At 53.4% G+C, this 26,093-nt stretch overlaps 1 protein-coding gene across 1 annotated transcript in view; it reads left to right on the top strand.

The window, feature by feature from the left end:
* lclat1 (lysocardiolipin acyltransferase 1) overlaps nt 1-12,561 on the top strand; it is a 79,507-nt gene extending 66,946 nt beyond the window's left edge. The window contains exons 6-7 of the mRNA XM_078204542.1: nt 10,024-11,349; nt 11,481-12,561. Coding sequence (XP_078060668.1) covers nt 10,024-10,727 — 704 coding nt within the window. The 3' untranslated portion in view covers nt 10,728-11,349; nt 11,481-12,561. The remainder of the gene's footprint in view (nt 1-10,023; nt 11,350-11,480) is intronic.
* Nucleotides 12,562-26,093: the final 13,532 nt, after the last annotated feature.

The following is a 26,093-nucleotide window of genomic DNA, read 5'->3' as shown; positions in this document are numbered from 1 at the left end:
GCTGGAGTTCAGCCCCGCTGCTGTTGGCCCACAGCGCCTCCTGGATACCCAGTCTGGAGTTGCCAGATCGATTCAATATCTGTCCCATATCAGTTGAGTTTGTGTTGCGTGGCACGGTGATAGAGCCACACAACACAATGGAGGTTATTCTCAATGCGATGATGGGACTTTTTCTCCACAAGGACTGTGCAGTGGTCACTCTTATGGATACTGTCATGGACAAATGCATCTGCATCCGGCAGATTGGTAAGGATGAGGTCAAGTGTGTTTTTCCCTCCTGTTGGTTCCATCACCCCTGCCGCAGTCCCAGTCCAGCAGCTATGTTCTGTTTTATTCATTCGTGGGGCAGGGGTGTCGCTGGCCAGCATTTATTGCCCATCCCCAGTTGCCCTTGAGAAGGTGGTGGTGAGCTGCCTTCTTGAATCGCTGCAGTCCATGTTCTGTGGGTTGACCCACAATGCCGTTAGGGAGGGAATTCCAGGATTATAACCCAGCGACTGCGAAGGAACGGCGATATATTTCCAAATCAGGATGGTGAGTGGCTTGGAGGGGAACTTGCAGGTGGTGGCGTTCCCCATGTATCTGCTGCCCTTGTCCTTCGAGATGGAAGTGTTGTGGGTTTGCAATGTGCTGGCTAAGGATGTTTGGCAAATTTCTGCCTTTTCACTTTATTAGTTGTCACAAGTAGGTTTGCATTAACACTGCAATGAAGTTAGTGAAAATCCCCCAGTCGCCACACTCCGGCAGCTGTTCGGGTTACACTGAGGGAGAATTTAGCACGGCCAATGCACCTAACCAGCATGTCTTTGGACTGTGGGAGAAACTGGGGCACCCGGAGGAAACCCATGCAGACACGGGGAGAACATGTAAACTCCACACAGACGGGGCCACTGCTGTTTGTCATTTTTATAAATGACCTGGATGAGAGCGTAGAAGGATGGGTTAGTAAATTTGCGGATGACACTAAAGTCGGTGGAGTTGTAGACAGTGCGGAAGGTTGTGCAGGTTACAGAGGGACATAGATAAGCTGCAGTGCTGAGCTGAGAGGTGGCAAATGGAGTTTAATGCGGAAAAGTGTGAGGTGATTCACTTTGGAAGGAGTAACAGGAATACAGAGTACTGGGCTAATGGTAAGATACTTGGTAGTGTGGATGAACAGAGGGATCTGGGTGTCCATGTGCATAGATCCCTGAAAGTTGGCACCCAGGTTGATAGGGTTGTTAAGAAGGCGTACGGAGTGTTAGCTTTTATTGGTAGAGGGATTGAGTTTCGGAGCCAGGAGGTCATGCTGCAACTGTACAAAACTCTGGTGCGGCCGCATTTGGAGTATTGTGTACAGTTCTGGTCGCCGCATTATAGGAAGGATGTGGATGCATTGGAAAGGGTGCAGAGGAGATTTACCAGGATGTTGCCTGGTATGGTGGGAAGGTCTTATGAGGAAAGGCTGAGGGACTTGAGGCTGTTTTCGTTAGAGAGAAGGTTGAGAGGTGACTTAATAGAGGCATACAAGATGATCAGAGGATTAGATAGGGTGGATAGTGAGCCTTTTTCCTCGGATGGTGATGGCTAACACGAGGGGACATAGCTTTAAATTGAGGGGTGAGAGATATAGGACAGATGTTAGAGGTAGGTTCTTTACTCAGAGAGTAGTAAGGGCGTGGAATGCCCTGCCTGCAGCAGTAGTGGACTCGTTAACATTAAGAGCATTCAATGGTTATTGGATAAACATATGGATGATATTGGAATAGTGTAGATTAGAGGGGCTTTAGATTGATTTCACTGGTCGGCGCAACATGGAGGGCCGAAGGGCCTGTACTGCGCTGTAATGTTCTATGTAAGCCGGGAATCGAATCCAGGTGCCTGGCGCTGTCAGGTAGAAGTGCTAATCGCTGTGCCACTATGCTGCCCATGGTGCAGTGCATCTTGTAGATAGTACACACTGTTGCTACTGAGCATTGGTGGCAGAGGGAGTGAATGTTTGTAGATGTGGTGTTTGTAGAGGGGTGCTGATCCTCTGACAGTGCGGCACTCCCTCGGCACTGACCCTCTGACAGTGCGGCACTCCCTCAGTACTGACCCTCTGACAGTGCGGCACTCCCTCAGTACTGACCCTCTGACAGTGCGGCACTCCCTCGGCACTGACCCTCTGACAGTGCGGCACTCCCTCAGCACTGACCCTCTGACAGTGCGGCACTCCCTCAGTACTGACCCTCTGACAGTGCGGCACTCCCTCGGCACTGACCCTCTGACAGTGCGGCGCTCCCTCGGCACTGACCCTCTGACAGTGCGGCGCTCCCTCGGCACTGACCCTCTGACAGTGCGGCACTCCCTCGGCACTGACCCTCTGACAGTGCGGCGCTCCCTCGGCACTGACCCTCTGACAGTGCGGCGCTCCCTCAGTACTGACCCTCTGACAGTGCGGCGCTCCCTCGGCACTGACCCTCTGACAGTGCGGCACTCCCTCGGCACTGACCCTCTGACAGTGCGGCACTCCCTCGGCACTGACCCTCTGACAGTGCGGCGCTCCCTCGGCACTGACCCTCTGACAGTGCGGCACTCCCTCAGTACTGACCCTCTGACAGTGCGGCACTCCCTCAGTACTGACCCTCTGACAGTGCGGCACTCCCTCAGTACTGACCCTCTGACAGTGCGGCACTCCCTCAGTACTGACGCTCTGACAGTGCGGCACTCCCTCAGTACTGACCCTCTGACAGTGCGGCGCTCCCTCGGCACTGACCCTCTGACAGTGCGGCACTCCCTCAGTACTGACCCTCTGACAGTGCGGCACTCCCTCAGTACTGACCCTCTGACAGTGCGGCACTCCCTCGGCACTGACCCTCTGACAGTGCGGCGCTCCCTCGGCACTGACCCTCTGACAGTGCGGCGCTCCCTCGGCACTGACCCTCTGACAGTGCGGCACTCCCTCGGCACTGACCCTCTGACAGTGCGGCGCTCCCTCGGCACTGACCCTCTGACAGTGTGGCGCTCCCTCGGCACTGACCCTCTGACAGTGCGGCGCTCCCTCGGCACTGACCCTCTGACAGTGCGGCACTCCCTCGGCACTGACCCTCTGACAGTGCGGCACTCCCTCGGCACTGACCCTCTGACAGTGCGGCGCTCCCTCGGCACTGACCCTCTGACAGTGCGGCACTCCCTCAGTACTGACCCTCTGACAGTGCGGCACTCCCTCAGTACTGACCCTCTGACAGTGCGGCACTCCCTCAGTACTGACCCTCTGACAGTGCGGCACTCCCTCAGTACTGACGCTCTGACAGTGCGGCACTCCCTCAGTACTGACCCTCTGACAGTGCGGCACTCCCTCAGTACTGACCCTCTGACAGTGCGGCACTCCCTCGGCGCTGACCCTCTGACAGTGCGGCACTCCCTCAGTACTGACCCTCTGACAGTGCGGCGCTCCCTCAGCACTGACCCTCTGACAGTGCGGCGCTCCCTCAGCACTGACCCTCTGACAGTGCGGCGCTCCCTCAGCACTGACCCTCTGACAGTGCGGCACTCCCTCAGTACTGACCCTCTGACAGTGCGGCACTCCCTCAGTACTGACCCTCTGACAGTGCGGCGCTCCCTCAGCACTGACCCTCTGACAGTGCGGCGCTCCCTCAGCACTGACCCTCTGACAGTGCGGCACTCCCTCAGTACTGACCCTCTGACAGTGCGGCGCTCCCTCGGCGCTGACCCTCTGACAGTGCGGCACTCCCTCAGCACTGACCCTCTGACAGTGCGGCACTCCCTCAGCACTGACCCTCTGACAGTGCGGCACTCCCTCGGCACTGACCCTCTGACAGTGCAGCACTCCCTCGGTGCTGACCCTCTGACAGTGCGGCACTCCCTCAGTACTGACCCTCTGACAGTGCAGCACTCCCTCGGTGCTGACCCTCTGACAGTGCGGCACTCCCTCAGTACTGACCCTCTGACAGTGCGGCACTCCCTCAGTACTGACCCTCTGACAGTGCGGCGCTCCCTCGGCACTGACCCTCTGACAGTGCGGCACTCCCTCAGTACTGACCCTCTGACAGTGCGGCACTCCCTCAGTACTGACCCTCTGACAGTGCGGCGCTCCCTCGGCACTGACCCTCTGACAGTGCGGCGCTCCCTCAGCACTGACCCTCTGACAGTGCGGCGCTCCCTCAGCACTGACCCTCTGACAGTGCGGCACTCCCTCAGTACTGACCCTCTGACAGTGCGGCGCTCCCTCGGCGCTGACCCTCTGACAGTGCGGCACTCCCTCAGCACTGACCCTCTGACAGTGCGGCACTCCCTCAGCACTGACCCTCTGACAGTGCGGCACTCCCTCGGCACTGACCCTCTGACAGTGCGGCACTCCCTCGGTGCTGACCCTCTGACAGTGCGGCACTCCCTCAGTACTGACCCTCTGACAGTGCAGCACTCCCTCGGTGCTGACCCTCTGACAGTGCGGCACTCCCTCAGTACTGACCCTCTGACAGTGCGGCACTCCCTCAGTGCTGACCCTCTGACAGTGCGGCGCTCCCTCGGCACTGACCCTCTGACAGTGCGGCACTCCCTCAGTACTGACCCTCTGACAGTGCGGCACTCCCTCAGTACTGACCCTCTGACAGTGCGGCGCTCCCTCGGCACTGACCCTCTGACAGTGCGGCACTCCCTCGGCACTGACCCTCTGACAGTGCGGCGCTCCCTCGGCACTGACCCTCTGACAGTGCGGCACTCCCTCAGTACTGACCCTCTGACAGTGCGGCACTCCCTCAGTACTGACCCTCTGACAGTGCGGCACTCCCTCAGTACTGACCCTCTGACAGTGCGGCACTCCCTCAGTACTGACGCTCTGACAGTGCGGCGCTCCCTCAGCACTGACCCTCTGACAGTGCGGCACTCCCTCAGTACTGACCCTCTGACAGTGCGGCGCTCCCTCGGCGCTGACCCTCTGACAGTGCGGCACTCCCTCAGCACTGACCCTCTGACAGTGCGGCACTCCCTCAGCACTGACCCTCTGACAGTGCGGCACTCCCTCGGCACTGACCCTCTGACAGTGCAGCACTCCCTCGGTGCTGACCCTCTGACAGTGCGGCACTCCCTCAGTACTGACCCTCTGACAGTGCAGCACTCCCTCGGTGCTGACCCTCTGACAGTGCGGCACTCCCTCAGTACTGACCCTCTGACAGTGCGGCACTCCCTCAGTACTGACCCTCTGACTGTCCGGCACTCCCTCAGCACTGACCCTCTGACAGTGCGGCACTCCCTCAGTACTGACCCTCTGACAGTGCGGCACTCCCTCAGTACTGACCCTCTGACAGTGCGGCACTCCCTCAGTACTGACCCTCTGACAGTGCGGCACTCCCTCAGTACTGACCCTCTGACAGTGCGGCACTCCCTGAGTACTGACCCTCTGACAGTGCGGCACTCCCTCAGTACTGACCCTCTGACAATGCGGCACTCCCTCAGTACTGACCCTCTGACAATGCGGCACTCCCTCAGTACTGACTGACCTTCTGACAGTGCAGCACTCCCTCAGTACTGACCCTCTGACAGTGCGGCACTCCCTCAGTACTGACTGACCCTCTGACAGTGCGGCACTCCCTCAGTACTGTCCCTCTGACAGTGCAGCACTCCCTCAGTACTGACCCTCTGACAATGCGGCACTCCCTCAGTACTGACTGACCCTCTGACAATGCAGCACTCCCTCAGTACTGAGCCTCTGACAGTGCGGCACTCCCTCAGTACTGACTGACCCTCTGACAGTGCGGCACTCCCTCAGTACTGACCCTCTGACAGTGCGGCACTCCCTCAGTACTGACCCTCTGACAGTGCGGCACTCCCTCTGCACTGACCCTCTGACAGTACAGCACTCCCTCGGCGCTGACCCTCTGACAGTGCGGGGCTCCCTCGGCGCTGACCCTCTGACAGTGCGGCGCTCCCTCAGCACTGACCCTCTGACAGTGCGGCACTCCCTCAGTACTGACCCTCTGACAGTGCGGCGCTCCCTCAGCACTGACCCTCTGACAGTGCGGCACTCCCTCAGTACTGACCCTCTGACAGTGCGGCGCTCCCTCAGCACTGACCCTCTGACAGCGCAGCACTCCCTCAGTACTGACCCTCTGACAGTGCGGCACTCCCTCAGTACTGACCCTCTGACAGTGCGGCGCTCCCTCGGCACTGACCCTCTGACAGTGCGGCGCTCCCTCAGCACTGACCCTCTGACAGTGCGGCGCTCCCTCAGCACTGACCCTCTGACAGTGCGGCACTCCCTCAGTACTGACCCTCTGACAGTGCGGCGCTCCCTCGGCGCTGACCCTCTGACAGTGCGGCACTCCCTCAGCACTGACCCTCTGACAGTGCGGCACTCCCTCAGCACTGACCCTCTGACAGTGCGGCACTCCCTCGGCACTGACCCTCTGACAGTGCGGCACTCCCTCGGTGCTGACCCTCTGACAGTGCGGCACTCCCTCAGTACTGACCCTCTGACAGTGCAGCACTCCCTCGGTGCTGACCCTCTGACAGTGCGGCACTCCCTCAGTACTGACCCTCTGACAGTGCGGCACTCCCTCAGTGCTGACCCTCTGACAGTGCGGCGCTCCCTCGGCACTGACCCTCTGACAGTGCGGCACTCCCTCAGTACTGACCCTCTGACAGTGCGGCACTCCCTCAGTACTGACCCTCTGACAGTGCGGCGCTCCCTCGGCACTGACCCTCTGACAGTGCGGCACTCCCTCGGCACTGACCCTCTGACAGTGCGGCGCTCCCTCGGCACTGACCCTCTGACAGTGCGGCACTCCCTCAGTACTGACCCTCTGACAGTGCGGCACTCCCTCAGTACTGACCCTCTGACAGTGCGGCACTCCCTCAGTACTGACCCTCTGACAGTGCGGCACTCCCTCAGTACTGACGCTCTGACAGTGCGGCGCTCCCTCAGCACTGACCCTCTGACAGTGCGGCACTCCCTCAGTACTGACCCTCTGACAGTGCGGCGCTCCCTCGGCGCTGACCCTCTGACAGTGCGGCACTCCCTCAGCACTGACCCTCTGACAGTGCGGCACTCCCTCAGCACTGACCCTCTGACAGTGCGGCACTCCCTCGGCACTGACCCTCTGACAGTGCAGCACTCCCTCGGTGCTGACCCTCTGACAGTGCGGCACTCCCTCAGTACTGACCCTCTGACAGTGCAGCACTCCCTCGGTGCTGACCCTCTGACAGTGCGGCACTCCCTCAGTACTGACCCTCTGACAGTGCGGCACTCCCTCAGTACTGACCCTCTGACTGTCCGGCACTCCCTCAGCACTGACCCTCTGACAGTGCGGCACTCCCTCAGTACTGACCCTCTGACAGTGCGGCACTCCCTCAGTACTGACCCTCTGACAGTGCGGCACTCCCTCAGTACTGACCCTCTGACAGTGCGGCACTCCCTCAGTACTGACCCTCTGACAGTGCGGCACTCCCTGAGTACTGACCCTCTGACAGTGCGGCACTCCCTCAGTACTGACCCTCTGACAATGCGGCACTCCCTCAGTACTGACCCTCTGACAATGCGGCACTCCCTCAGTACTGACTGACCCTCTGACAGTGCAGCACTCCCTCAGTACTGACCCTCTGACAGTGCGGCACTCCCTCAGTACTGACTGACCCTCTGACAGTGCGGCACTCCCTCAGTACTGTCCCTCTGACAGTGCAGCACTCCCTCAGTACTGACCCTCTGACAATGCGGCACTCCCTCAGTACTGACTGACCCTCTGACAATGCAGCACTCCCTCAGTACTGAGCCTCTGACAGTGCGGCACTCCCTCAGTACTGACTGACCCTCTGACAGTGCGGCACTCCCTCAGTACTGACCCTCTGACAGTGCGGCACTCCCTCAGTACTGACCCTCTGACAGTGCGGCACTCCCTCTGCACTGACCCTCTGACAGTACAGCACTCCCTCGGCGCTGACCCTCTGACAGTGCGGGGCTCCCTCGGCGCTGACCCTCTGACAGTGCGGCGCTCCCTCAGCACTGACCCTCTGACAGTGCGGCACTCCCTCAGTACTGACCCTCTGACAGTGCGGCGCTCCCTCAGCACTGACCCTCTGACAGTGCGGCACTCCCTCAGTACTGACCCTCTGACAGTGCGGCGCTCCCTCAGCACTGACCCTCTGACAGCGCAGCACTCCCTCAGTACTGACCCTCTGACAGTGCGGCACTCCCTCAGCACTGACCCTCTGACAGTGCGGCACTCCCTCAGTACTGACCCTCTGACAGTGCGGCACTCCCTCAGTACTGACCCTCTGACAGTGCGGCGCTCCCTCAGCACTGACCCTCTGACAGTGCAGCACTCCCTCAGCACTGACCCTCTGACAGTGCGGCACTCCCTCAGTACTGACCCTCTGACAGTGCAGCACTCCCTCAGCACTGACCCTCTGACAGTGCGGCACTCCCTCAGCACTGACCCTCTGACAGTGCGGCACTCCCTCAGTGCTGACCCTCTGACAGTGCGGCGCTCCCTCAGCACTGACCCTCTGACAGTGCGGCACTCCCTCAGCACTGACCCTCTGACATTGCGGCGCTCCCTCGGCACTGACCCTCTGACAGTGCGGCACTCCCTCAGTACTGACCCTCTGACAGTGCGGCACTCCCTCAGTACTGACCCTCTGACAGTGCGGCACTCCCTCAGTACTGACCCTCTGACAGTGCGGCACTCCCTCAGTACTGACCCTCTGACAGTGCGGCACTCCCTCAGCACTGAGCCTCTGACAGTGCGGCACTCCCTCAGCACTGACCCTCTGACAGTGCGGCACTCCCTCTGCACTGACCCTCTGACAGTACAGCACTCCCTCGGCGCTGACCCTCTGACAGTGCGGGGCTCCCTCGGCGCTGACCCTCTGACAGTGCGGCGCTCCCTCAGCACTGACCCTCTGACAGTGCGGCACTCCCTCAGTACTGACCCTCTGACAGTGCGGCGCTCCCTCAGCACTGACCCTCTGACAGTGCGGCACTCCCTCAGTACTGACCCTCTGACAGTGCGGCGCTCCCTCAGCACTGACCCTCTGACAGCGCAGCACTCCCTCAGTACTGACCCTCTGACAGTGCGGCACTCCCTCAGCACTGACCCTCTGACAGTGCGGCACTCCCTCAGTACTGACCCTCTGACAGTGCGGCACTCCCTCAGTACTGACCCTCTGACAGTGCGGCGCTCCCTCAGCACTGACCCTCTGACAGTGCAGCACTCCCTCAGCACTGACCCTCTGACAGTGCGGCACTCCCTCAGTACTGACCCTCTGACAGTGCAGCACTCCCTCAGCACTGACCCTCTGACAGTGCGGCACTCCCTCAGCACTGACCCTCTGACAGTGCGGCACTCCCTCAGTGCTGACCCTCTGACAGTGCGGCGCTCCCTCAGCACTGACCCTCTGACAGTGCGGCACTCCCTCAGCACTGACCCTCTGACATTGCGGCGCTCCCTCGGCACTGACCCTCTGACAGTGCGGCATTCCCTCAGTACTGACCCTCTGACAGTGCCGCACTCCCTCAGTACTGACCCTCTGACAGTGCGGCGCTCCCTCAGCACTGACCCTCTGACAGTGCGGCACTCCCTCAGCACTGACCCTCTGACATTGCGGCACTCCCTCAGTACTGACCCTCTGACAGTGCAGCACTCCCTCAGCACTGACCCTCTGACAGTGCGGCACTCCCTCAGTACTGACCCTCTGACAGTGCGGCACTCCCTCAGTACTGACCCTCTGACAGTGCGGCACTCCCTCAGTACTGACCCTCTGACAGTGCGGCGCTCCCTCAGCACTGACCCTCTGACAGTGCGGCACTCCCTCAGTACTGACCCTCTGACAGTGCGGCACTCCCTCAGTACTGACCCTCTGACAGTGCGGCGCTCCCTCAGCACTGACCCTCTGACCGTGCGGCACTCCCTCAGTACTGACCCTCTGACATTGCGGCGCTCCCTCGGCACTGACCCTCTGACAGTGCGGCACTCTCTTCCATTGCTGCGTGAGACCTCACTGCCTGTCTCCAGAATAAGGCAGTAACTGTTTGTGTTTCTGTCCTAGGTTGCAACCTGGATGCGATCCATGATGTGACAGTGGCTTACCCCTACAACATCCCCCAGAACGAAAGGGACCTGTTCACTGGTAACTTCCCCAGGGAGATTCATTTCCATATCCGTCGCTACCCGGCTGCCCACCTGCCAACCTCAGTGGAGGGTCTGAAGGAGTGGTGTTGCCTGCGTTGGCAGGACAAGGAGAAGCTGCTACGCAGTTATTACCTGGGCAGCCGCTCATTCCGTGATCAGTCTGAGATTCAGAGTCAGACTCAAATTTTGATCCAGAGCCAGCTTCAGGTCCAGAGCCCGGTCCAGAGCCCGGTCCAGGATCACAGCCTGGGTCAGACCCGCATTCCGGTCCAGCGCCGCGTTCCCTTCTGGGGAAAGGGCTGGAGACAGAGTCAGGAGCTGAGTCGGGGTCAGGGCTCGAGTCGCAGTTGGGGTCAGAGTGTTGATCAAGATCAGGTGCCCCTCCCTCACTGCAAGTCCCGAGGCCGAATCTTCCTCATCAAATTCTTCTCCATCCTTTACTGGACGGTCTTTGTGAGTGCCATGTTTGTGCTGATCTGGTCCTACACCCTGGCCAGATGGTACTTTGCCAGCGTGGCAATCTTCTTTGTCGTACAGGAGAAGATATTTGGTGGCTGTGAGGTAATGGAAATGACAACATACAACAGAAAGCCTTCCCGCCGGTGGCAAAAGAGGCAGTGACTGTCTCAATCGATCCGCCCAATCCAAGGGATTCTCCCATTGATCCAGCCAATCACAGGACACTTCCCATTGATCTGGCAAAGGTTGAGGCTTCTTCCATGGATCCAGCCAATCCTGGTGCCTCTCTAGACAGTCCCCACCTTGACCAGAAGCTTAGCGAAGGACTGCACTCAACTCCCAGAACGATATCAACCTAACTTTCTCTTTCCTTCAGAAAGTAGCAGTGGGGAGAGCAGAGAGAGGAAGGAGAGGGGAAAGGAGAGAGTGAGAAGAGAAGAAGGTGGGAGAACGAGGAAAGGAGAGCAGAAAGATGAGAGGATAAGGCTGAGCGTTAGTTGTATCGCTGCAACTTTGTGACTCTCAGGATCCAGCTCTGAATTTTTCCACCATTTTAACCTGCTGTCACCCACCGGCCAATGGAAGCTGATTACTGCTGGAGGATTCCAGCTACTAACACTACTGTTGTTTCACACCAGATCAGCAAAGGCATAGAGCGTGGAGAGAGCACTTTATCCACCAGTAATCGTGCACTCTGAGTCATTGTACCCCACTCAGTATGTGTGGGACCCGTACCCCAGTGAGAGTCAGTGTGTGTGGGACCCGTACCCCAGTGAGAGTCAGTGTGTGTGGGACCCGTACCCCAGTGAGAGTCAGTGTGTGTGGGACCCGTACCCCAGTGAGAGTCAGTGTGTGTGGGACCCGTACCCCAGTGAGAGTCAGTGTGTGTGGGACCCGTACCCCAGTGAGAGTCAGTGTGTGAGAGACCCGTACCCCAGTGAGAGTCAGTGTGTGTGGGGCCTGTACCCCAGTGAGAGTCAGTGTGTGGGACCCGTATCCCAGTGAGAGTCAGTGTGTGGGGAACCCGTACCCCAGTGAGAGTCAGTGTGTGAGAGACCCGTACCCCAGTGAGAGTCAGTGTGTGTGGAACCCGTCTCCCAGTGAGAGTCAGTGTGTGTGGGACCCGTACCCCAGTGATAGCCAGTGTGTGTGTGGGACCCGTACCCCAGTGAGAGTCAGTGTGTGTGGAACCCGTACCCCAGTGAGAGTCAGTGTGTGTGGGACCCGTACCCCAGTGAGAGTCAGTGTGTGTGTGGGACCCGTACCCCAGTGAGAGTCAGTGTGTGTGTGGGACCCGTACCCCAGTGAGAGTCAGTGTGTGTGGGACCCGTACCCCAGTGAGAGTCAGTGTGTGTGTGGGACCCGTACCCCAGTGAGAGTCAGTGTGTGTGGGACCTGTACCCCAGTGAGAGTCAGTGTGTGTGGGACCCGTACCCCAGTGAGAGTCAGTGTGTGTGGGACCCGTACCCCAGTGAGAGTCAGTGTGTGTGGGACCCGTACCCCAGTGAGAGTCAGTGTGTGTGGGACCCGTATCCCAGTGAGAGTCAGTGTGTGTGGAACCATTTCCCCAGTGAGAGTCAGTGTGTGTGGGACCCGTACCCCAGTGAGAGTCAGTGTGTGTGGGACCCGTACCCAGTGAGAGTCAGTGTGTGTGGGACCCGTACCCCAGTGAGAGTCAGTGTGTGTGGAACCCGTACCCCAGTGAGAGTCAGTGTGTGTGGAACCCGTACCCCAGTGAGAGTCAGTGTGTGTGGGACCCAGTAAAGTACAGTACCGGAGGTGGCCATTCGGCACTTATTACCCGTGCTCGGTCTTAATGAACGATCCATTTTGTCCCAATCTTCTGCTGTTTTCCCAGAGAGCTGTAAGTTTCTTACTGAATGCTAACTGGCTATGTACTGGCTGAGAAGGCCATGGAGATACTGTCTTTCATCTCAGCCTTTATTTGTCGATGGATGTCAAAGAGTAAAGATTATACCTAATGCAAACATGAAAATTGTCCAGTTCCATTTTTATTTTGTCAGAATTACTTGATTTGATTTTAATATTGAAATGTCCAAAGCGTTTCCTAATGTTTGAAAAATGTGTTTTCCTGGGAGTAGCTCTCTCTGCTCTCCTGAATCACAGACGTGTGTGTGCGTGCACCTGGGAGTAGCTCTCTCTGCTCTCCGGAATCACAGACGTGTGTGTGCGTGCACCTGGGAGTAGCTCTCTCTGCTCTCCTGAATCACAGACGTGTGTGCGCGTGTGTGCGTGCACCTGGGAGTAGCTCTCTCTGCTCTCCGGAATCACAGACGTGTGTGCGCGTGTGTGCTTGCACCTGGGAATTGCTCTCTCTGCTCTCCGGAATCACAGACGTGTGTGTGTGTGTCTGGGAGTAGCAAGGCTGGCAGACGTAGGGAACCCTGGATGATTCAGGATATTGAGGCCCTGGTCAAGAAGAGGAGGGAGGCACATGACATGCATAGACAGCTGGGATCAAGTGAATCCCTTGAAGAGTATAGAGGGTGTAGGAGTAGAGTTAAGAGAGAAATCAGAAGGGCAAAAAGGGGACACGAGATTGTTTTGGCAGATAAGGCAAAGGCGAATCCAAAGAGCTTCTACAAATACATAAAGGGCAAAAGAGTAACAAGGGAGAGAGTAGGGCCTCTTAAGGATCAACAAGGTCATCTATGTGCGGATCCACAAGAGATGGGTGAGATCCTAAATGAATATTTCTCATCAGTATTTACTGTTGAGAAAAGCATGGATGTTAGGGAACTTGGGGAAATAAATAGTGATGTCTTGAGGAGTGTACATATTACAGAGAAGGAGGTGCTGGAAGTCTTAAAGCGCATCAAGGTAGATAAATCCCCGGGACCTGATGAAGTGTATCCCAGGACATTGTGGGAGGCTAGGGAGGAAATTGCGGATCCCCTAGCCGAGATATTTGAATCATCGATAGTCACGGGTGAGGTGCCTGAAGATTGGAGAGCGGCAAATGTTGTGCCTTTGTTTAAAAAGGGCTGCAGGGAAAAGCCTGGGAACTACAGGCCAGTGAGCATCACATCTGTGGTGGGTAAATTGTTGGAAGGTATTTTGAGAGACAGGATCTACAGGCATTTAGAGACGCAAGGACTGATTAGGGACAGTCAGCATGGCTTTGTGAGTGGAAAATCATGTCTCACAAATTTGATTGAGTTTTTTGAAGGGGTAACCAAGAAGGTAGATGAGGGCAGTGCAGTTGATGTTGTCCACATGGACTTTAGCAAGGCCTTTGACAAGGTACCGCATGGTAGGTTGGCGCATAAGGTTAAATCTCATGGGATCCAGGGTGAGGTATCTAAATGGATACAAAATTGGCTTCTTGACAGAAGCCAGAGGGTGGTTGTAGAGGGTTGTTTTTCAAACTGGAGGCCTGTGACCAGCGGTGTGCCTCAGGGATCAGTGCTGGGTCCACTGTTATTTGTTATTTATATTAATGATTTGGATGAGAATATAGGGGGCATGGTTAGTAAGTTTGAGATGATACCAAGATTGTTGGCATAGTGGACAGTGAAGAAAGTTATCTCCAATTGCAACGGGATCTTGATCAATTAGGCCAGTGGGCTGACGAATGGCAGATGGAGTTTAATTTAGATAAATGCGAGGTGATGCATTTTGGTAGATTGAACCAAGGCAGGACTTATTCAGTTAATGGTAGGGCATTGGGGAGAGTTACAGAACAAAGAGATCTAGGGTGACATGTTCATAGCTCCTTGAAAGTGGAGTCACAGGTGGACAGAGTGGTGAAGAAGGCATTCGGCATGCTTGGTTTCTTCGGTTAGAACATTGAATACAGGAGTTGGGACGTCTTGTTGAAGTTGTACAAGACATTGGTAAGGCCACACTTGGAATACTGTGTGCAATTCTGGTCACCCTATTATAGAAAGGATATTATTAAACTAGAAAGAGTGCAGAAAAGATTTACTAGGATGCTACTGGGACTTGATGGACTGAGTTATAAGGAGAGGCTGGATAGACTGGGACTTTTTTCTCTGGAGCGTAGGAGGCTGAGGGGTGATCTTATAGAGGTTTATACAATAATGAGGGGCACAGATCAGCTAGATAGTCAATATCTTTTCCCAAAGGTAGGGGATTCTAAAACTAGAGGGCATAGGTTTAAGGTGAGAGGGGAGAGATACAAAAGTGTCCAGAGGGGCAATCTTTTCACAGAGGGTGGGGAGTGTCTGGAACAAGCTGCCAGAGGTAGTAGTAGAGGTGGGTACAATTTTGTCTTTTAAAAAGCATTTGGACAGTTACATGGGTACGATGGGTATAGAGGGATATGGGCCAAATGTGGGCAATTGGGATTAGCTTAGGGGTTTAAAAAAAAAGGGCAGCATGGACAAGTTGTTTCCATACTGTAAACCTCTATGGCTCTTTGAGCTCTCTCTGCTCTCAGGAATCACAGCTGCGTGCGTGCGTGCGCGAGCGTTCATGTTCATTCATTCCTGGGAGTAGCTCTCTCTGCTCTCCGGAAATGTTCAAAGGAGAATTGAAAAAGCAAGGGAGGGCATGGGAGGAGACTGACAGCTAACAAAGTCTTCTCTCGGCATTTAAATATTAGCGGTGGTTAAAGGGGGAGGAGCAGGACTGGTTCGGGCCCGAAATGTGGATTTATACATGGAGGCAGGGGCATGGCCGAATACTTTGCACCTGTCCTAACCAAGGAAGAAGGTGCTAAACAGGCTCTTTCAGACACTGGAAGGGTTTAACATTGATGAGGAGGAATTGTTTGATAGGCTGCCTGTATGTAAAGTTGATAAGGCACCAGGGCCAGATGAGGTGCATTCTAGAATACTGAAGTGAGTGGGGTTGTACTGGCTGGAGTTGGCAGCGCCTGTATTGTTCGCGGTGCAGTATCTTACCAACAGACGTTGGAGCGAGAAGATGAGGCGTCTTTCACTCGAGGTGCTGAGTAGTGGTTGGTTGCTCTGGCCAATGAGGAGCTTCTACTGCCTGCAAAGAAAACTGACAAACCAACTCATCAAAGAACGAGACAGTCCGTGTAATAACCGACAGAGCTTGTGTTGACATCTTCTCCTGTTTCAAGAATGTTCAGGGCAAGGCAGGCATCTCTGCTCAGAAGAGAAAAGGATTGGTTATGGATAATGTACATGATGTCTCCTTGTCTGAGAGAACTGTAACACTGGCACCCGTGTCCAATTTATAATTTGATAGAGTGGACCTGGAGAGGATGTTTCCACTAGTGGGAAAAACTAGAACCAGAGGACACAACCGCGGGCTAAAGGGATGATCCTTCAAAACAGAGATGGTGAGGAATTTCTTCAGCCAGAGAGTGGTGAATCTGTGGAACTCTTTGCCGCAGAAGGCTGTGGAGGCCGGGTCACTGAGTGTCTTTAAGACAGAGATAGATAGGTACTTGATCAATAAGGGGATCAGGGGTTCTGGGGAAAAGGCAGGAGAATGGGGATGAGATAAATATCAGCCATGATTGAATGGCAGAGCAGACTCGATGGGCCGAGTGGCCTCATTCTGCTCCTCTGTCTTATGGTCTTTTTCCAGAATGACAATCTCACATGTTCGACCTCACCTGCTGAACCTGGCAGTATTTCTCTTTGAAAGCTCAACCTCGTGAATTATCTTTGGATCATAGAACATAGAAAAACTACAGCACAAACAGGCCCTTCGGCCCACAAGTTGCACTGGTCATGTCCCTACCTACCTAGGCTTATATATAGGCTTACCTATAACCCTCAATCCTATTAAGTCTCATGTACTCAACCAGAAGTCTCTTAAAAGACCCTATCGAGTTTGCCTCCACCACCATTGACAGCAGCCGATTCCACTCACCCACCACCCTCTGAGTGAAAAACTTACCCCTAACATTTCCCCTGTACCTACCCCCCAGCACCTTAAACCTGTGTCCTCTCGTAGCAGTCATTTCAGCCCTGGGAAAAAGCTTCCGAGAATCCACACGATCTATACCTCTCAACATCTTGTACACCTCTATCAGGTCACCTCTCATCCTTCGTCTCTCCAAGGAGAAAAGACCGAGCTCCCTCAGCCTATCCTCATAAGGCATGCCACCCAACCCAGGCAACATCCTTGTAAATCTCCTCTGCACCCTTTCAATAATTTCTACATCCTTCCTGTAATGAGGCGACCAGAACTGAGCACAGTACTCCAAGTGGGGTCTGACGAGGATCTTATAAAGCTGCATCATTATCCCCGGACTCCTAAACTCAATCCCTCGATTGATAAAGGCCAGCACACCATACGCCTTCTTAACCACCTCCTCCACCTGCGGGGCCGATTTAAGAGTCCTATGGCCCCGGACCCCAATGTCCTTCTGATCCTCTACACTGCTAAGAGTCTTATCCTTGATATTATAGTCCTTCATCCCATTTGACCTGCCAAAATGGACCACTACACATTTATCCGGGTTGAAGTCCATCTGCCACTTCTCCGCCCAGTCTTGCATCCTATCTATGTCACGCTGCAGCTTCTGACATCCCTCCAACCTATCCACAACACCACCAACCTTCGTGTCGTCAGCAAACTTACCAACCCATCCCTCCACTTCCTCATCCAGGTCATTTATGAAAATGCCAAACAGCAAGGGTCCCAGAACAGATCCCTGGGGCACTCCACTGGTGACCGACCTCCATTCAGAAAAAGACCCATCTACAACCACACTCTGCCTTCTGCAGGCAAGCCAGTTCTGGATCCACAAGGCAACAGCCCCTTGGATCCCATGCCCTGTCACTTTCTCGAGACGTCTTGCATGGGGGACCTTATCGAACGCCTTGCTGAAGTCCATGTAAACCGCATCTACCGCTTTTCCTTCGTCAACATGTTTAGTCTCATTTTCAAAGAACTCCACCAGGCTCGTAAGGCACGATTTGCCTTTGACAAAGCCGTGCTGACTACTTTTGAGCATACTAAACTTCTCTAAATGTTCATAAATCCTGTCCCTCAGGATCTTCTCCATCAACTTACCAACCACTGAGGTTAGACTCACCGGTCGGTAATTTCCTGGGCTATCCCTATTCCCTTTCTTGAATATAGGAACCACATCCGCAATCCTCCAATCCTCCGGAACCTCTCCCGTTTCCATCGACGATGCAAAGATCATCGCCCGAGGCTCTGCAATCTCTTCCCTCGCCTCCCACAGTAACCTGGGGTACATCCCATCCGGACCCGGCGACTTATCTATCTTGATGCCATTCAAAATTTCCAACACATCCTCTTTCTTCATGTCGACAAACTCAATCTCCTCAGTCCGCCGCAATCCTGTCGTACAACCACCGAGGTCTTTTTCCACCGTGAATACCGAGGTAAAGTATTCATTAAGCACCTCTGCTATTTCATCCGGTTCCGTACAGACTTTCTCACCTACACATTTTATAGGTTCTATTCCTTCACATCTCATCCTTTTACTCTTCACATATTTATAGAACGCCTTAGGGTTCTCCTTAATCTTGCCTGCCAAGGCCTTCTCATGACCCCTTCTGGCTCTCCTAATTTCCTTCTTAAGTCCCTTCCTACAAGCCGTATACTCATCTCGATCCCCATCATCGCATAGCTCTCTGAACCTATTGTACGCTTTCCTTTTCCTTTTGACTAGATTCAGCACAGCTTTCGTGCACCACATTTCCCGTATCCTACCAACACCTCCCTGTTTCATCGGAACGTTGTCATGCAGAACTCCAGACAAACATTCCTTGAAAATCTGCCACCTTACTTCGGTACTTTTCCTCGAGAATGCCTCCTTCCAATTTACGCCTCTAATCTCCTGCCTGATGGCTTCATATTTCCCCTTACTCCAGATAAACACTTTCCTAGCTTGCCTGATCCTATTTCTTTCCAATGTTAGCGTAAAGGAGATAGAGTTATGATCACTATCCCCAAGATGCTCCCCCACTGAGAGATCCGACACCTGTCCAGGCTCATTAGCCAGTACCAGATCGAGTACAGCCTCTCCTCTTGTAGCTAGCCAAGGGGGTGTGATACTCGTGTCAGGAAATCTCCTAACTATTTACCTTGGAGGTTTCAGCCTCATTGTTCCACAGGAGCAGGCTGAGGGGAAGGGAGTGTGTTTCTGCATTTGATTTATTTATTTATTTTTCAGTTAAATTTGTGTTAAAAATCTGAGGTTTTTTTTCCAAAACAGGAAGTAGGCCCAGAAGAAGCCTGGGAAGGTTTTTGGAGAGTTTAAAAGCAGGCTGCACTTTTGAGCGGGCAGCGTCGGGAGCGGGCAGTGGAGTGAGCAGGGAGCAGAGTGTGAGCTGTAAGGGCTTTGGCTCACAGGGCTTCGGGGGAAAAGGCGAAGCGGGGTACTTTTTTTTTCTTTTCCATTCCTCTCAAGGAAAAGGGTAGCTATGAGTGATAGGCCAGTTTGTTGCCTTCGGTGTGGGATGTGGGAGTTCCCGGAAACACCAAGCCGCCCGGAGGTTCACATTTGCGCCAGGTGCGTGGAACTGCAGCTCCTGAGGGACCGCGTCACGGAACTGGAGCTGCAGATTGCTGACCTTGGTCTAGTCAGGGAGAATGAGAGAATAATTGACATGAGTTATAGGCAAGTAGTTACACCGGGGCATTGGGAGGAAGACACGTGGGTCACAGTTAGGAGGAGTAACGGTCAGAAGGGTAACGTACCAGAGAGTATTCCAGTGGCTGTCTCTCATAATAGGAAGGGCTCGGCGACAGGTGTGAGAGGGGAGGGGAGTGAGCAATTAGTGGTGGGGTCATCTGTGGTGGGGTTGTCCCCCTCCAAAACAGGTATATTGTTTTGGATAGTATGGAGGAGGATGACTCTCCAGGGGTAAGACACAGTGACCAGGTCACTGGCACATAGTCAGGCTCTGTGGCCCGGAAGGGAAAGAGAGAGATTAGGAGAACAATAGTGGTGGGGGATGCGTCGGTTAGGGGCACGGATTCTGTGGGTGCGAACAGGACTCCAGGATGGTAGTCTGCCTACCTGGTGCTGGGGTACTGAATGTCTCCGAGCGGATAGGAGGCATAGAAAAAGGGGAGGATAAAGAAACGGATGTCATTGTACACATTGGTGCAAATGACGTAGATAGGAAGAGCAGGGGGATCCTACGAGAGCAATTCAGGGAGTTGGGAAATAGGCTAAAAAGTAGGGCTTCCAGGGTGGCAATCTCTGGGCTGCTCCCAATGCCTCGGGCCAGTGAGGCTAAGAATAGGGAGTTAGTACAATTGAATGCTTGGCTAAAGGACTGGTCCAGGAGGGAGGGCTTCATTTTCCTGGATCACTGGGAAGTTTTCAAGAGAGGATGGCACCTGTACAAGAAGGACGGGTCACAACTAAGTTGGAAGGGCACGAATATCCTGGCTGGAAGTTTTGCTAGTGCAGTTCGGGTGGGTTTAAACTAATATGGCAGGGGGGAGGGGATCAAAAAATTATGTCTACAAGTGTAGAGGCTGGGGACGAGCTTGGGGCCAGGACAAGGCTGGCAATGAAGAAGAGCACTCTGGGGGAGGATGACCTCACTGGGCCTGGAGGTCTGGAGTGCTTATACTTCAATGCAAGGAGCGTAGCAGGTAAAACAGACGAACTTAGAGCCTTAATGCTCACGAGGAATTTGGATGTGGTTGCGGTGACAGAGACTTGGTTGAAAGAGGGACAGGACTGGCAGCTGAATATTCCGGGGTACAAGTGTTTTAGGTGAGACAGAGGAGGGGCCAAAAGAGGTGGGGGAGTAGAGTATTAGTTAGAGAGCATATTACAGCGGTGCAGAGGGAGGACAATTCAGAGGGGTCGTGTAACGAGTCACTGTGGGTGGAGCTCAGAAACAGGAAGGGCGCAGTCACTATGTTGGGGGTATACTACAGGCCCCCCAACAGCCCAAGGGAAGTGGAAGAACGGATATGTCAGGAGATAATGGATAGGTGCAGGAAAAATAGGGTTGTTGTAGTGGGAGACTTCAATTTCCCTGGTATAGACTGGAAATCGCGTAGGGCTGGGAGTCTGAATGGGGAGGAATTTGTAAAATGCGTACAGGAAGGTTCTTTGGAACAATATGTAGATAGCCCGACTAGAGAGGGGGCTATACTGGACCTAGTACTGGGGAATGAGCCCGGTCAGGTCTTCAAAGTTTCGGTAGGGGAACATGTGGCAAATAGTGACCACAATTCTGTTAGCTTTAGGATAGTGATGGAAAAGGATGAGTGGTGTCCCAAGGGTAAGGTGTTGGGTTGGGGGAAGGCTAACTTTAGTGGGATTAGGCAGAAATTGTCAGCTGTTGATTGGGAGAGGCTGTTTGAGGGTAAATCCACATCTGGCATGTGGGAGTCTTTTAAGGAACAGTTGTTAGGGCTGCAGGATAGGCATGTGCCTGTAAAAACGAAGGATAGGAAGGGTAGGATTCGAGAACCGTGGATAACCAGGGAATTTGAGGGATTGGTCAAAAAGAAAAGAGAGGCGTATGTTAGGTCCAGGCAGCTAAAAACGGAGGGAGCTCTGGAGGAATACAAAGAAAGTAGGAAAGAACTCAAATGAGGAATTAGAAGGGCAAAAAGGGGTCATGAAATGTCCTTGGCAGACAGGATTAAGGAGAATCCCAAGGCATTTTATTCATACGTTAGGAACAAAAGGGTTGTCAGAGAAAAAATCGGACCTCTCAGGGACAAAAGTGGGGAATTATGCTTAGAGCCCAAAGAAGTAGGGGAGATCCTAAATGAATACTTTGCGTCGGTATTCACAAAGGAGAGGGATGGGTTGACTGGGAGTGTCTCGGAGTGGAGTGTTGAACCGTTGGAGAAAATCTCCATTACAAGGGAGGAAGTGTTAGGTTTTTTAGAGAATATAAAGACTGACAAATCCCCAGGGCCTGATGGATTCTATCCAAGGCTGCTCAGGGAGACGAGAGATGAAATCGCTGAGCCTCTGACGCCAATCTTTGTCTTGTCACTGGACACAGGTGAGGTCCCAGAGGATTGGAGGATAGCTAATGTGGTCCCGTTATTTAAGAAGGGTAGGAAGGATAACCCAGGAAATTATAGGCTGGTGAGCTTGACGTCTGTGGTAGGGAAGTTGTTGGAGAGGATTCTTAGAGATAGGATGTATGCGCATTTAGAAAGGAATAAACTCATTAACGATAGTCAGCATGGTTTTGTGAGAGGGAGGTCATGCCTCACTAACCTGGTGGAGATTTTTGAAGAAGTGACTAGAATGGTTAATGAGGGAAGAGCCGTGGATGTCGTCTATATGGACTTTAGTAAAGCGTTTGACAAAGTCCCTCATGGTAGGTTGGTGCAAAAGGTTGGATCTCATGGGATAAAGGGGGAGGTGGCTAGATGGGGGGAGAACTGGCTTGGTCACAGAAGTGGAGATGCCGGCGTCGGACTGGGGTAAACACAGTAAGAAGTTTAACAAAAATAAACCTGTTGGACTTTAACCTTGTGTTAAACTTCTTACTTTGGTCACAGAAGACAGAGGGTGGTAGTGGAAGGGTCTTTTTCCAGCCGGATGCCTGTGACTAGTGGTGTTCCACAGGGCTCTGTATTGGGACCTCTGCTGTTTGTGATTTATATAAACGATCTGGAAGAAGGTGTAACTGGGGTGATCAGTAAGTTTGCGGACGACACGAAAATGGCTGGACTTGCAGATAGTGAGGAACATTGTCAGAGGCGACAGAAGGATATAGATAGGCTGGAAATTTGGGCAAAGAAATGGCAGATGGAGTTCAATCCAGATAAATGCGAAGTGATGCATTTTGGTAGAACTAACATAGGGAGGAGCTATATGATAAATGGCAGAACCATAAAGGGTGTAGATACGCAGAGGGACCTGGGTGTGCAAGTCCACAGATCCTTGAAGGCGACGTCACAGGTGGAGAAGGTAGTGAATAAGGCATATGGCATGCTTGCCTTTATAGGACGGGGCATCGAGTATAAAAGTTGGGGTCTGATGTTGCAGTTGTATAGAACGTTGGTTCGGCCGCATTTGGAATACTGCGCCCAGTTCTGGTCGCCACACTACCAGAAGGACGTGGAGGCTTTGGAGAGAGTACAGAGGAGGTTTACCAGGATGTTGCCTGGTACAGAAGGGCTTAGCTATGAGGAGAGATTGGGTAAACTGGGGTTGTTCTCACTGGAAAGACAGAGGATGAGGGGTGACCTAATAGAGGTGTATAAAATTATGAAAGGCATAAATAGGGTGAACGGTGGGAAGCTTTTTCCCAGGTCGGTGGTGACGTTCACGAGGGGTCATAGGTTCAAGGTGAAGCGGGGGGAGGTTTAACACGGATATCAGAAGGACGTATTTTACACAGAGGGTGGTGGGGGCCTGGAATGCGCTGCCAGGCAAGGTGGTGGAGGCGGACACACTGGGAACATTTAAGACTTCTCTCGAGAGCCACATGAATGGAGTGGGAATGGAGGGATACAAAAGAATGGTCTAGTTTGGACCAGGGAGCGGCGCGGGCTTGGAGGGCCGAAGGGCCTGTTCCTGTGCTGTATTGTTCTTTGTTCTTTGTTCTTTGTTCTTGTTCTTTGTTTATCCACATACTGTGTCAGGAAACCCTCCTGAACACACCTCCCAAACTCCTCCCCATCCAAACCCCTTACCCTCGGGATATTCCAATCGATGTTTGGGAAATTAAAGTCTCCCATCACGACAACCCTGTTATTACTACATCTCTCCAGGATCTGTTTCCCTATCTGCTCCTCAACAGCCCTGTTACTATTGGGCGGCCTATTGAAAACACCCAGCAAAGTTATCGACCCCTTCCCGCTCCGAACTTCCACCCACAGAGACTCCGTAGACATCATCTTTGTGGTTGTTTTGATTTTACACAGTGTCCTCTGCGATTGTAATAACACACTGCACAGAGACCCAGAACCTGATCACACCTGTGGGGTCACACTGCTCCACAGTGTATGAACTCCCTTGCTTGTTCCAGACACTCACCAACCTCTGTGTGGAAAAAATTGCTCCTCTGGACACTTTTGTATCTCTCCCCTCTCACCTTAAACCTATGCCCTCCAGTTTTAGACTCCCCTCTCTTTGGGAAAAGATATTGACTATCTAGCTGATCTGTGCCCCTCATTATTTTATTGACCTCTATAAGATCACCCCTCAGCCTCCTACGCTCCAGAGAAAAAAGTCCCAGTCTAACCAGCCTCTCCTTATAACGCAAACCATAAAGTCCGGGTAGCATCCTAGTAAATCTTTTCTGCACTCTTTCTAGTTTAATAATATCCTTTCTATAATAGGGTGACCAGAATTGCACACAGTATTCCAAGTGTGGCCTTACCAATGTCTTGTACAACTTCAACAAGACGTCCCAACTCCTGTATTCAATGTTCTGACCGATGAAACCAAGCATGCCGAATGCCTTCTTCACCACTCTGTCCACCTGTGACTCCACTTTCTAGAAGCTATGAACATGTACCCTTAGATCTCTTTGTCCTGTAACTTTAAAGCAGGTGTGTCAGCCTCTCTGCCTGCTGTAGCAGGAAGCTTAACTGAGAGCACTGGGTTGTATAGTATGTTGTGTAAACAAAGGAACACTGGTGATGTGGAATTATTACAGTGGTGATGAGGGGAAAAAAAAGGAGTGACCTGAAGGAACTTGCTTAACCACCGCACATATTGAGGGTAAGCCATTGTTGGACATACATGTCGCTGTTGGGGAAGTTGGACTCTTCTGACCCCGCAGTGGCGGACTGGGCCCAATCTGTGGAAAGGATGAAGTATTTCTTCAGGGCAAACGACATAACCTCAGGTGAGAAGCAAAGGGTTATCCTGCTGACTGCGTGTGGACCAGCAGCTTTTGCAATTTTGCAATCCGGACACACAGGAGACAAAGTTCTTCCAGGAGTTGACGGACTTGGTAAAAAAAATATTACGACCCTAAGCCACATCTGACCGACGAAGATCCAGGTTTCACTCCTCATTCTGAGAGGCAGGGGAGTCGATCAACCATTTCCTGACAAGGCTAAGGCGTTTGGCAAAGGCTTGCAAATTCAGGGTGACATTAAATGAGATGTTCCGAGAACGATTGGTGTGTGGAATCAATGATATGACTGTACAGAAATGCCTGTTGGCAGGGGCCCAGCTGGACTGTAAACAGGCATTACAGCTGGCCTTGTCTTTAGAAAAAGTGGCAAGCAGAGCGCATGAGCTACAGGGTATCCCGATGGAGGTAGAGGCCAACACCAGGGAGACTGGTTTAGGGGACTACCACTACGGGCAGGCCACCATATAGCGGGCCTTCGGGAGGATTCGGATACGAGGGAGCCCAGGTTCGCCTAGACAAGGCCGGATAAAGCTCGAGTGATAGCAGTTCCTGACACGACATTGTGATGGTTGCCAATGCCAGTTTCAACCTGATGAAATCGAAGTTCTCAGCCGAGGGCTCAATTTCTGCCCCACCACCAAAATAGACCCCATCAGTCTCGCAGCAGACACAGAGGAATTCATCAGGCGAATGAGGCTGCGGGAGTTCTTCCACAAACCCCAAGAGGCCAACAGCGAACACAATGAGACAGCCAATGAACCGGAACAGCCGACAGAGAGATCCACAGTGCAGCAACCGAAGAGGAAAGAGTCGAATTGGACTCCTCCGGAAGGCCGCTGCCCTCGACTTGACATGTATGCCCAAGATGTCAGGAGGTGCGTCAACACCAGATTCACCAGCCGCACTCACAAGACAGCCCCGAACATCACCCAAGCACAACACTACGCCATCCGCGCTCTCAAGACCAACCGCAACATTGTCATCAAACCAGCAGACAAAGGAGGGGCCATCGTCATACTGAACAGAACGGATTACTGCAAAGCAGTGTACCGACAACTGAACAACGAGGAACACTACAGACAGTTACCCACAGATCCGACCAAAGAACACACCCCGTCAACTCAACAGACTGACCAAGATCTTTGATCCGGACCTTCAGAGCACCCTCCGTGCTCTCATCCCACGTACTCCCCGCGTTGGAGATCTCTACTGCCTCCCGAAGATACACAAGGCAAACACACCCGGCCGTCCCATCGTATCGGGCAATGGGACCCTGTGTGAGAACCTCTCCGGCTATGTCGAGGGCATCCTGAAACCCATTGTACAAAGAACCCCCAGCTTTTGTCGCGACACTACAGACTTCCTACAGAAACTCAGCACACATGGAGCAGTTGAACCAGGAGCGCTCCTCGTCACAATGGATGTCTCGGCACTCTACACCAGCATCCCCCATGACGATGTCATTGCTGCAACTGCCTCAGTGCTCAACGCCAACAACTGCCAGTCTCCAGATGCAATTTTACAACTCATCCGCTTCATCCTGGACCACAATGTCTTCACCTTCAACAACCAGTTCTTCATCCAGACACACGGAACAGCCATGGGGACCACATTCGCACCTCAATATGCCAACATCTTCATGTACAGGTTTGAACAAGACTTCTTCACCGCACGGGACCTTCAACCGATGCTATACACTAGATACATCGATGACATTTTCTTCCTTTGGACTCATGGTGAACAATCACTGAAACAACTCTATGATGACATCAAC

This window comes from Mustelus asterias, unplaced genomic scaffold (genome assembly GCF_964213995.1).
Source record: "Mustelus asterias unplaced genomic scaffold, sMusAst1.hap1.1 HAP1_SCAFFOLD_373, whole genome shotgun sequence".
In the NCBI taxonomy this organism is placed as follows: Eukaryota; Metazoa; Chordata; class Chondrichthyes; order Carcharhiniformes; family Triakidae; genus Mustelus; species Mustelus asterias.
This window is presented reverse-complemented; position numbering and strand designations above follow the sequence as displayed.